This window comes from Paramisgurnus dabryanus, chromosome 22, assembly GCF_030506205.2.
Source record: "Paramisgurnus dabryanus chromosome 22, PD_genome_1.1, whole genome shotgun sequence".
In the NCBI taxonomy this organism is placed as follows: domain Eukaryota; kingdom Metazoa; phylum Chordata; class Actinopteri; order Cypriniformes; family Cobitidae; genus Paramisgurnus; species Paramisgurnus dabryanus.
The window spans coordinates 8771680-8782900 of record NC_133358.1 but is presented as its reverse complement, the minus strand read 5'-3'; the positions used below and the strand labels follow the sequence as shown (position 1 = coordinate 8782900).

At 36.0% G+C, this 11221-nt stretch overlaps 1 protein-coding gene across 1 annotated transcript; it reads right to left on the bottom strand.

The window, feature by feature from the left end:
• Window positions 1-686: 686 nt before the first annotated feature.
• On the bottom strand, window positions 687-11177 carry cpb1 (carboxypeptidase B1 (tissue)). The gene is made up of 11 exons (XM_065294711.2): window positions 11040-11177; window positions 10861-10936; window positions 7830-7954; window positions 7619-7718; window positions 7434-7535; window positions 7131-7235; window positions 6944-7054; window positions 6769-6856; window positions 6177-6379; window positions 1146-1230; window positions 687-933 (listed from the first exon to the last, which is right to left on the bottom strand). The coding sequence occupies exons 1-11, from the start codon at window positions 11102-11104 to the stop codon at window positions 749-751; spliced, it is 1245 nt and encodes a 414-aa protein (XP_065150783.1). The 5' UTR covers window positions 11105-11177; the 3' UTR covers window positions 687-748.
• Window positions 11178-11221: the final 44 nt, after the last annotated feature.

Genomic DNA, 11221 nt, shown 5'->3' with positions numbered 1-11221 from the left:
ATGCAGTGGTCAGATTTATATTCTGTATAGCTGGAGGTTTTGGATTTTGTATGGTTTCATTTTTAGGTTTCAGTACTGATATTTATATTTAGATACCTGTGTCTTTCTTATACAGATTTTCAGAGAATTACAATGGTCCATAAGCACATTTGGTCAACTAAAACATACATTATGATATCATTGGCATGTTTGGTTGTAAAGGTGGCATAACGGAACAGACCAGTACATCATTTGCTTCAGTTGAGCTCTTGAGCTTTTCAAAAAAGCTCAAGAGTAATTGCTGTATATAAGGAATAATGCACAGATTTATTTTGTGATAAACGACTGTCCGACTGTATGTTATGCTTATTAGACAGCCACTTTCCATATAAGTAATTGGACACAATGTATTGGTTTAAGATTAAATATTTAATTAGTTGTTGATTTATTTTATATATAAAAAAACACATTTCAGTAGGACTGATCTCTATTGAGGGGTATGAGACTGCTGTATGGCATGATTGACCAATCAGAACAGATTATTCCAGCTGCATTACAGAATGCAGTGATTGACCAATCAGATTGAAAGACTGTAGATTCCAGTAAAATAACAAACACTAAAGTTGGTAATGAAATGGACCTCCATTTGTTGATATCAGTCTTTTGGAATAGAGATTAAAAAAGAAATCAAAACACTGCACACAACATTGCATTTTCTAAGAATAAGCCCTCATTTATTTGTAGAGCTTTCTGTCAGACACTTCTCTCACTACAGGTTCTTTAGCACATAGCTAGCAATGTATTTGACAGCCAGCATGGTCTCCTCACAAGTGGGCTTGATCTGAGATTCAGGGAGCAGGAAACCGTAACGCCCGGTGTCACGCAGCTCAAAGGTGTATGAATACTTAATGCCCTGGTCGTAGGCCCAGTCATCAGATCCACCAGCAGCAGGGTCTGCAATGAGAATACTCATATTTACGTACCTAGACAGCATCTTATTACTTTTTCATTCAATACAGAATGGTGCTGATCCAACAAATTGAAATTTGATATTTTGCTTAATATACTTTTGCAAGCACACTTAATAGTAAATACAAGAGAACATTATCAACTTAACGATATGTTAATAGTAAACATGGCATTTATTGGATTTTTTTTGTACTCACAGATGGTGACAGCGCCAGGTCCATATTCGTATTTGGTGCCATACAGGCTAGTCAGCGCTGCAACAGCTCCCTTAGCCACACTGAGCTGCAAAAACAGACATGCATTAATGGTAAACTTCAGTAAGCCATGCCACATTCCCTGTTTACCAAACATTTTCTTCATAGACTTTTTAGAATGGATTTTAATGAAGGGTTATACGCAGAAAACCAAAACAGACAGTTTTAAACTAAAACACAACAATGAGTACTTTTATTTGAACCATGGAGTATATGAAAATCAGAATAAGACCAAAGACTGTCTAGATAAACTTTCTTAAATGGTTTACATTCATTAACTGTAGTTGTTATTAGGGCTGTAACGGTACACAAAAATCATGGTTCGGTGCATACCTCGGTTTTGAAGCCACGATTCGGTTCATTTTCGGTTCAGTAAGGGAAAAAATGCAAACGTTAAACTGCAGGTTGTTTATTACTATAAACTTTTTTTTAACAATTGGTTTACACTTTTTTAAGCACTTTTTATTAAAATATAATAAATAAAATATATATAAAATAAAAAAGAATAATAATAAATAAATAATAATAATATTTATTTTATAACAGTAGGTAAATCTTTTCTTAACCTTCTCTTAAACATTCTCTACTAAAACCTTGCACTAAACTAACAAATTCAATTCTTGAATACATTTATGAATTTTTGATTTATTTTTGATTTTTTTTAAGTCACAGTATTGAATTGTTTGTAACATCTCTGTATAAAATAATATTACTGCTGTATGTGTAACTGCATAGCAAGCAACATCATGATACTTATACTTACTTATTATACACTCATATTGAGATGAATGAGTTGCATACATAGCCATCTTTTATCTTGTGCACGTTTCTCCTAATCTTTGCTTGTGTCACCTGTAAGCTGTGACTTAAACTAACGAACCCCTCCGCAGCTGAGTAAGCCCGGGTTACAGCTCTTCTCTGTCCCAACCAGATTAACTGATCACATTGTGACAATGATATGATTGACGTGAGGTGCAGATGAAAAATCTGATCACGCATTCCGTTATTCTCGCGGTCACAGAATCCGCGGCTCATGGTTGCGTAGCAATGAAAGACGCGCAACCTCTCACGCACTTTTGAAAGAACAAAAGAGCGCGTTGACACCCGTTTAACACACGCTTTAAGACAAGACACTAAAGCGGCCCCGTAAACGTTTACATCAATAATCAAACGAATATACAACTAAGTAAATAAAGATCTTTCTGTGGGCCGAATTATGTTATATGTTTGACAGAAGACTTGCGCAGAACGCGTAGACTTCCGGCACTTAATATGTTCGTGTGGAAACAGGAACATTTACTTATTGTCCTCACACAAAAGATTGGAAACGGTCCGCGAATACACATAACGTTACACCCCTAGTTGTTATATGTTTATTTTAATTGAGTATCTTGGTCTGTTAGCATTGCTAATAGGCTACAAATCTTATGAAAATTGTGATAATCATATTTGCTTAATAGCACTATAAAGTAGGGATGCACCGATACCACTTTTTGGAATACGAGTACGAGTACTTGCATTTCAGTACTTGCCGATACCGAGTACTTAATAAAAAAACATGATTTAAATTTACAGGTAACAGCTTTAGTCATATAATTTAACAAAAAAACAAAGGACTTGTTTTCCAGTTTGTTGTAAACTCTGCCTCTTTGGACAACACGAGGCATTAACCCCTTACACGCCGCTCAAACATAGACATTTCTCAAACCGTGGTATCGATTCCAGGTATCGGGGAACTTTTAACGAGTACGAATACTTTAGAAAATGTGGTATCGAGGCCGATATCGGTATCGGTGCATCCCTACTATGAAGTTCTGAATACTGTACAATTCAACAGACAATTTTTAAAACACTTAGTATTGCTAATATATATATGACCCGTGCTGGCAAACTGAGTCTTAATGAGCATGACATTTTGACTTTCTCAATTAAAAACTTCAAAACGATGTACGCTTTGTTGAAATCTGACAAAAAATGACAGAGCTACACCTGTTTGAAGTTGAAAAATCACTTCATCCATACCTTATAATCACTTGTAAAACTAATAGATTTAGTACACACAAAGTCAAAAACAATATCTACAGGGAACAATATATGTTACACTTTTTTCTTTCTTTTATTGTTTGACATTGTGAGAGACAGCTTTTATACCTACTGTAATGGAATGATCTAATACAGGGGTTCTCAAAGTCCGGACTCCGATCCGGACCCGGCGGGAACTTGATCCGGACCCGCGTTCACTTCATATTACAAGTGCATTAAATTCTATGTGATTGATTAAATGTGTGCATTTGCTACTTTACAAATAGCTGGCTTTTGGATGTAGCGGCAGTTCACCGTAATTCATTGAGAAGCAAAGCAAGCATCATCAGCCAATTTATAGGTGCACCCCTAATTTTGGTCAGTGTCTCTGCCTACCAACCACACTTTTTTGCCATGGTTTATGCATCTGATGGAGAACAAACTGTGCCATTTCTCTAATTAGGTTGCTCTGTATTTGCACCTGGTTACTTTTGGCATATTTTTTGTGTTTGTTTAAAAAAAAAAACTTTACATGCAAAAAACACTTATTTTTTTCCCAAACTATTTGTGTTGATTTGTTATATAAACAAATGATTTACATAAATTTTTTCCGGACCTATGAAAATGATGAGAATTCATATTTGGACCTTTGAATGTAAACTTTGAGAACCCCTGATCTAATATAATGTTTTTACTAGTGCTGTGTTCAAAATATCGATACGACGATACATCGTCATGGACGCCTGACGATGCGCGCATCGATACAGCACCTTCCGTATCGATTCGTGTGTACTTTTGAAGGTAAACATGACAAATTGCTGTTGATCCGCGATCCATATGGAAAGGACACATGTGTCCCGCGGAGTACGTTGACTTAAAGGTAGCGGGGTATACTTTCACTTTGCGTGTCTGTCTCGCTTGCGCACGTGTCTGCATAGTGAGCCGCGTACTCGCGCTCTCTCGCGCGCGCATTAAAGTCAATGAGTTCAGTATGAAAGCGCAGATATCTTAGCCTATACTACTGCAAAGGGCTTTATTAGCCACGCTCTTATAAAAAAGTACTAACGCATTTGAAAAGAAACACGGCAAAGATTTGCATGTGAAAAGTGTACGTCTAGAGAAGAGATACAGAGCTACTTCAAACTATAACTGTCACATTAATAATCTGATTTCTATTAAATAGTATTAAGTCTGACTGCATGTTTATAGATATATTCATAGATGTAGAATAATGAGAGACAAGAGTAAGGCACCATCTTTGTAAAACTGCTTTTAAAAAAACATAAGTTAAGTACTTACTTTGGGATTTTAAAGGGGACAGAGAATGAAAAACCATTTTTACCTTGTCTTTGTTGAATAATGGTAGTCTACCCGCATTCACGAACATACAAAAAGTGCTAGAAGAGCTAAACATCTCAGTCTCATAGAAATTCCTCTTTTAGAAATGTCAGCCAGGAAACGGCCCAATCTGAAAAACTGATGCTTATGACATCACAGGAATCTCACTGCCCCTCCACTTTAAAATGATTGGCTAAATTTTTTGAGTGGCAGCAAAGTCAGCCAATCAGTAATGAGATTGCAAGTTAAGCCAGTAGGGGGAGCCAAGTAGGTGCAAAACCACTTGTTTAAAATCCCCCACCCTAATAGAGCTATCTGAGAGAGGTTTATAGGAAGCTTCTAAGGCATTACAGACCCCAAAAAAAAATTTTGTCTACATGTCACATCACAGAACAAGGATAAATACCCCGTTAAATCATTCTATGTCACCTTTAAGTATTTCTAATACCTAATAAATGAATGGCAAAAACACAACTGTTACAACACTGCTTATTCAATGTACAATAAACAGATAATAATAAAAATAATAATAATAATGTTACTAAATTATAAACAAAAATGTAATTCAAAACAGTCTTGTACCGTGATGCGCATCGTATCGGGGCCCTTGTATCGGGATACGTATCGTATCGGGAAATTGTTGGCGATACACAGCCCTAGTTTTTACACATCAGATATTTTCCCCCAACAGTTAACCAAAAATTCACTTAAAGGTGCGGTGTGTAATTTTTAGAAGGATATCTTGACAGAAATGCTAAATAATATACAAAACTATATTTTCAGGGGTGTGTAAAGACCTTTTTATAATGAACAGTTATGTTTTTATTACCTTAGAATGAGATATTTTATCTACATACACCGAGGGTCCCCTTACGTGGAAGTCGCCATTTTGAGCGGCCATGTTTCTACAGAAGCCCTTAACGGACAAACTTTTTTTTACTAAGTTGTCTCTGACGTTTACATGTTTTTCCAGTGGCGGGTACCATAGCCTCTCTATGCGTTTTAAAAGGATGGGTGAGCAGTGGACTGAGCCATTGGTTGCAATTCGCCACCTCACCACTGGATGCCGCTAAAATTTACACACTGCACCTTTAAGACATAACAGATTATATCTGCATGAATTCTTGTCAAAACAGATATTTTTAAAATATGTGCATGCTTCGGATCTGTCAGTCAGCATGAGGACGATTGTTTTCGAGACGCTCCTACTAACTCTTTTAACATTAAGCTAGTCCTGCATTATATATTTTTTTAATTCCTGTTTTATACAGTTTTATTCCATGTTTTAAAACGGAAACCAAAATTTCATACGCGCATATGGATGGACACGCCTCCTGTATTAGGTTCGGAATTTAGGAAGGTACACCTATTTTATATAATTTTAGATGTTTAATTACTATTAAGAGCATTTGGATCGCTAGATGAGGACCTAATGTACTTATTTTTATGAAAACCTCAATTTTGACCAATTTCGGACTCATTTAGACAGCACGGGTCACTTATGTATGTTAATAAAAATGTGATTATTACAAGTAGGTCTTTTTACAATACTAAAATGAATCATCTTGGTGAAGATGCACTATTGTAGCGTGAGTAGTGTGTGTGCACTGGTACCAGTTCTGAGTGGTGAGCAGCCAGTTCATATTTGTAGGAATAGGGGAAAAGGAGCAGTTGAGAATATGAATGGACTGTCAGGTAGGACTTGATGATGGACTTGTTGCTGCGAATGAAGTTGGCCAGATTCTTGGACTCAATCTCAGACTCTGGACGGCTTCCGCAGTATGTGTCGCTGCAAGGGTTGCTGGAAGCTCCGGTGGCTTGAAAATGAAAAAGCACATTAGAAATGTTTTTCTTATTGTAATATGTCATGATGGGTTGTCATGACAAAACAACTTAATATAGGATTTCTATACCATTGCACATTAGAAATAAACTTAAGCCCTGTTGCAAGGACCAGCATGAATGGTAATGTTGGTGAATGATAGTTTGGTCTAGCAGATAGACAAGGCAGTCATGTTTGAACAAAAAACTTGGCTTGTCAGACTTGTTGACCAACATGGTATTTCTGCTGCTGACCAATAAACTTCTGCTGGTTAAGATAGTGGCTACATATGCAGATTAGTTGACTTTAGGCAATAAATAAAACTGGTTACATAAGCAAAAATATTATGTACTTATATGATATTTTCAGAAAGCATGTACTCACTGCACCATCCAGCATCAAAGTTTCTGTTGGGGTCAGTGCCCACACAGCTGCCACTAGATTTGGAGCGGGTTTTTCTCCACATCCTGTTCTAAGGGCGCAAACAAGACCTTTCAGATCAAAAGTTTGACCATAGAAATTTCGAGTATATCTTTTGGCACAAACAATATAAACATACATTGCTCCAGGTGTATGCATAGCCATCAATGTTGAAGATGGGAAGAACGAGAAAGTCCATTTTATCAAGAAGATTGGTCATCTCAGCATCACTGCCATAGGTAGACAAAGCCTGAGCATGGAGTAAATAAAGATTAATGGATCTGCTGAAAGAAAAAGAAAGAAAGGAAGAAAAGTGGATTGTGTACCTCCTGTACAAACCACTGGCAGAAAGCAGGACTGATCCACTCTCTAGCATGAAAGCCACAGTCCATGAACACAGCTGGCTTAGCAGAGCCTGTCTTCTTACCAACCTATGAAAGAAAATGTTTAACAAAATAATGCTTTTTTATTTTAGTAGTTTAAAGTTAGTGGCTGACACAGGTTTTTAATACTAAAATAACATAACCTTACATTACTCGACTCGTGCACAAAAATGCTGTGCTCTTTAAATCATGCTTACTTGATCATAAACTTTTATCAACTGACTAAGCATAAAGGCAGAAGTTTACCCTCAGAAGGTTCATGGCACGCCCTTCAAAAGTGTTTCCAATCACCTCCCTGGTGATCAGTTCAGGATTGGCAGCACTGATGGAAATGGCCCAGTCATTGACCTGAAGGTGCGAATGATTACATTATACATCCAAAATGAAACAAAAATGCTTATGGGTAATAACAAGTCCAAGTGAATTCTTACTGTGTCCCAGCTGTTGTATTTCATGTAGTCATGAGCCTTTGTGAACCTATTGTTGTCCGTCTGAGCATCCACAGCCACCTGAAGATCTTCAATCAGGACCCTGAAATAAAAGTTTCATTAATGCTAGATGCTTACAAAGCACACTAGCAAACTGATGATTTTATAGAAATTATATCAATATCTGACACTTGTGAGCTAAACACAAACTTACTCAACCTCCATGCCACTCTGGTGTAAAATTGTGGAGACCATGGAAAGTTGGGCTGCAGGAACATGAATGTCAACATTCATGCCAACGGTCACGATTTCAACACTGTCTGGTTTCCAGAAATCCACCTGCAGAGGGTGCAGTTTGACTTAATGAGGTGTGCATGTATACTCTAAAAACTGTTGTGTAAAAACAACACATTCTTTGTTAGTTTAGGGACAACATATTAAATATATTATAACACATTTTGTGTTATGCGTCTTAGTTGTTTTTTGAACACAAAATCAATCCAAAATGACACATTATGTGTTAAAATAACACATAATGTGTCACAAAGCATAACACAAAAATTAGATTGTAGAACTGTCTTAATAAAAACAATCCGGTATCCAATTTAATTGTGTCCGGTAATGAATTAGGTCCGATATCCAATTTATTTACTAGTATCATTGTTCAGCAAATATGTGTTTAGTTAACATTAAAGAAAATAAGGCTAGTTATGGGGAGGTAGTAAGTGAAGGGTCCAATTACTGTATAATGTATCTGTTCAGAGAGTTTATGGGTTGGTTTTAAATTGTTATTCCAAACAAAATATTTTTGAGGAATTGTATCCTCTAAACTAAAATCATTCTAAACTATAGTATGTTATAATTAAATATAATTTGTGACAAATATTGACTAATGAATTAGATAAAAACATATGAAGAGATATATAAATCAAAAGAAAGAACAGTTTGGATAGATTGTCACACTTAATAAATATGTTACCAGTTGTTTAAATTAAACGTTAAAAATAGAGATTTTTTCCCGATGACAACCGCAGCTTTTTAACCAAACATTAACCAGACCAACATCAGAACCAGGATTTAATTTCATACATTATCAATTTTTTTTACGCAACAGGACTGATATCCAATTGATATATTTGTTTTTTTTTAACTATTGTCGCTTGGGTTTAGGGTTAGATTTGGGATTTGCTTTAGGATATCATTTAATATTAGTTTCTTCATGTTTTTTGTCTATTTTAAAACCATGGTCACTTGGAGTTGGAGTTAGAAATGTGGTTAGAAAAAGTTGTTCTAACCCCAAATCCAAGCAACAATGGTAAAAAAAACTGTAAAATTGAAAAATTAGAAAGCAGTAAATAAAACCAAATGAAAAGATGCGTCGTATGAAGTTAATCGGAATGGCTGGCTTATTATATTCCCGCAAATTTTAAATTTGGCATATGTATTGCACAACTTTTCACACTGCGTGCTATTTATATGCAAATCTTGAGAATGGACTGGCAGTACAAATTATTTAGGGCAGCGCTGATTCACTGACACACATTGTGTGTTAACACTTTTTTCTTTTAACTGATAGTATTAATCGGTCGTAAATTCATACATTCAGTTAACGGTTAACTGGTCAATATGAGCATCCATAGTTTAAAACTTAAAATGTATTGTGTTATGTATCTGTATCAAAAACATAGTTTAATGGTTTTGCAGTTATTCAAAACTTTTTATTTTATTATTTTACTGTTTTACAATGAAAATTCTCTAAAGGACTTTAAACTGTTTATACAGAAAAGCTCTGCTAAGTCAAAAAAATATTAACTTGAGTTAAAAGTGTGGCTGGCTATTGTTTAAAATCTTTCGATCCGGTGCCAATTTCGATACCTCTGTTTCGATGCCGGTTCCTAACGATACTTTTTTCGATACTAATTGGATTTTTCGTTTTAAAATCCATTGAAACATTAACAAAAAACATTAAACACACAACTTTTATTTTTCACCTTTATTAAAACAAATTCTGGTAACACTTCTCACTCAGGGTAACATTAATAAAACTGGTTGTGCTTTTTGGATAGGGGTGCGCCAGCAGACACACTTATCAGTTTTTTTATAAAAATAAGGAAACAAAAATAAAGAAATTAAGAATATAATTATCACTGCTTTATTTTATGAAATGTAAAATGGTTTTTAGCTTGGACTAACAGTATTTGTGGGTTCATTATAGCTGCAACTTTGACAAAAAGTTAAAATATTTAAATGGGTGACTGAGTTTTACTGGAAAGATTTTAATGCATGTTTGTTTTTTGTAAACAATACTCAACTTCATAATTATCAAAATATTAAATACATTTGGGATTTTTAAAATGAGTAGAAAATGCATTCAATGTCATTTCATTCAAGTGAAATTAGCAAACCAGTTAAATGGAATTTTAGTTTGTTTTAAATAACGAGTTTAGGTCTTCCTTTTCTTCCATTTTGCGAGACGAGGGCATGAAGGCTTTGCGATGCGGAGTGACAGGCATGAGTATTTCATAAGCATTGAGAGACACAAGCTGCGCGTGGGTCAAGTTTAAACACCTTGTCGAAACTGTTGTGGGAGACGCGCGCGCAAAGCCTTGCCATGCGGAACCAGACGCGAGTAAATCAAGTTGAGACACAGGCTGTGCGCATGCTTTAAATTGAAAGCCAGAGAAGCGCCGTTTTGGTTGACGTGCCTTTCACGGAGACAACACGGCCATGCTTGCGCTAACTCTTATTGGTAAGACTGTCACAAAGACTTTCTTCTCATATTGTATCCTTTCTACACTTGTGTTGGGTGACTGCGAGGTGGACTGCGAGTATTTTCAGAAATCCTCCCGTCACTTGGTGGTGGACAGCCAATCACCGGCGCTTTAGGTCCTTACACGCAAGTACAGGCTCACAGACACAGCCGCTTTTGGAATCGAAATTTGGCATCGAAAGATAAATCATTTTTCGATACTCAAAGTATCGAAGTTTTTCATTCGATACCATAAAAGTATCGACGTTCGGTACCCAGCCCTAGTTAAAAGTAATAATAGCCCCAGTCTCCAGAAGACAGAATCATTGTGTGAATTTAGAAGTACCTAAAAGGTGCATATACTGGTACTTCAAAGGTACCATCCCAGAGACAACTTTCATACCTTTTTTGTGAGAGTGTGTCCACGTTTGTTACAGTATGTAAATGATTGAATACTTTCTGTGCTAAATGTGTAATGTGTGCATATTGAAATTACCTCAACATTGCGGCCCAGTTCCTTGATGATTGAAACATGTTCATTAGTTTCAGGTTTCAAACGGAAGACCTTCTCTCTGTTAAAGTGTCAAAGTTAATGCCATCATAGATATTAGTTCCACATACTGACAGTTCTTTCCAAAAACTTTCCAATTAAGAATAAAGAGATCAAACTTTTACCCCACAAATCTGGTTTGCTCACAGAGAGCGACAGCCACCAATCCCAAGAGCAACAGAACCTTCATCTTTCTTGATGAACGTGTCCTTTACACAGATCTCACTTTATAATGCCTGGCCTTTAGGGACCACCCAATCACAAACAACCTGAATTTTTTCATTTGCATAATTTACCTGTCACACAT

Excerpts from the sequence above, each read along its gene's own strand:
- cpb1 (XM_065294711.2), bottom strand. The coding sequence starts at position 11,104 with ATGAAGGTTCTGTTGCTCTTGGGATTGGTGGCTGTCGCTCTCTGTGAG. Across the intron at positions 7,955-10,860 it reads AACTGGGCCGCAATGTTGAG|GTGGATTTCTGGAAACCAGA; the intron begins GTAATTTCAATA and ends CACCCTCTGCAG. Across the intron at positions 7,719-7,829 it reads CAGAGTGGCATGGAGGTTGA|GGTCCTGATTGAAGATCTTC; the intron begins GTAAGTTTGTGT and ends CTTTTATTTCAG.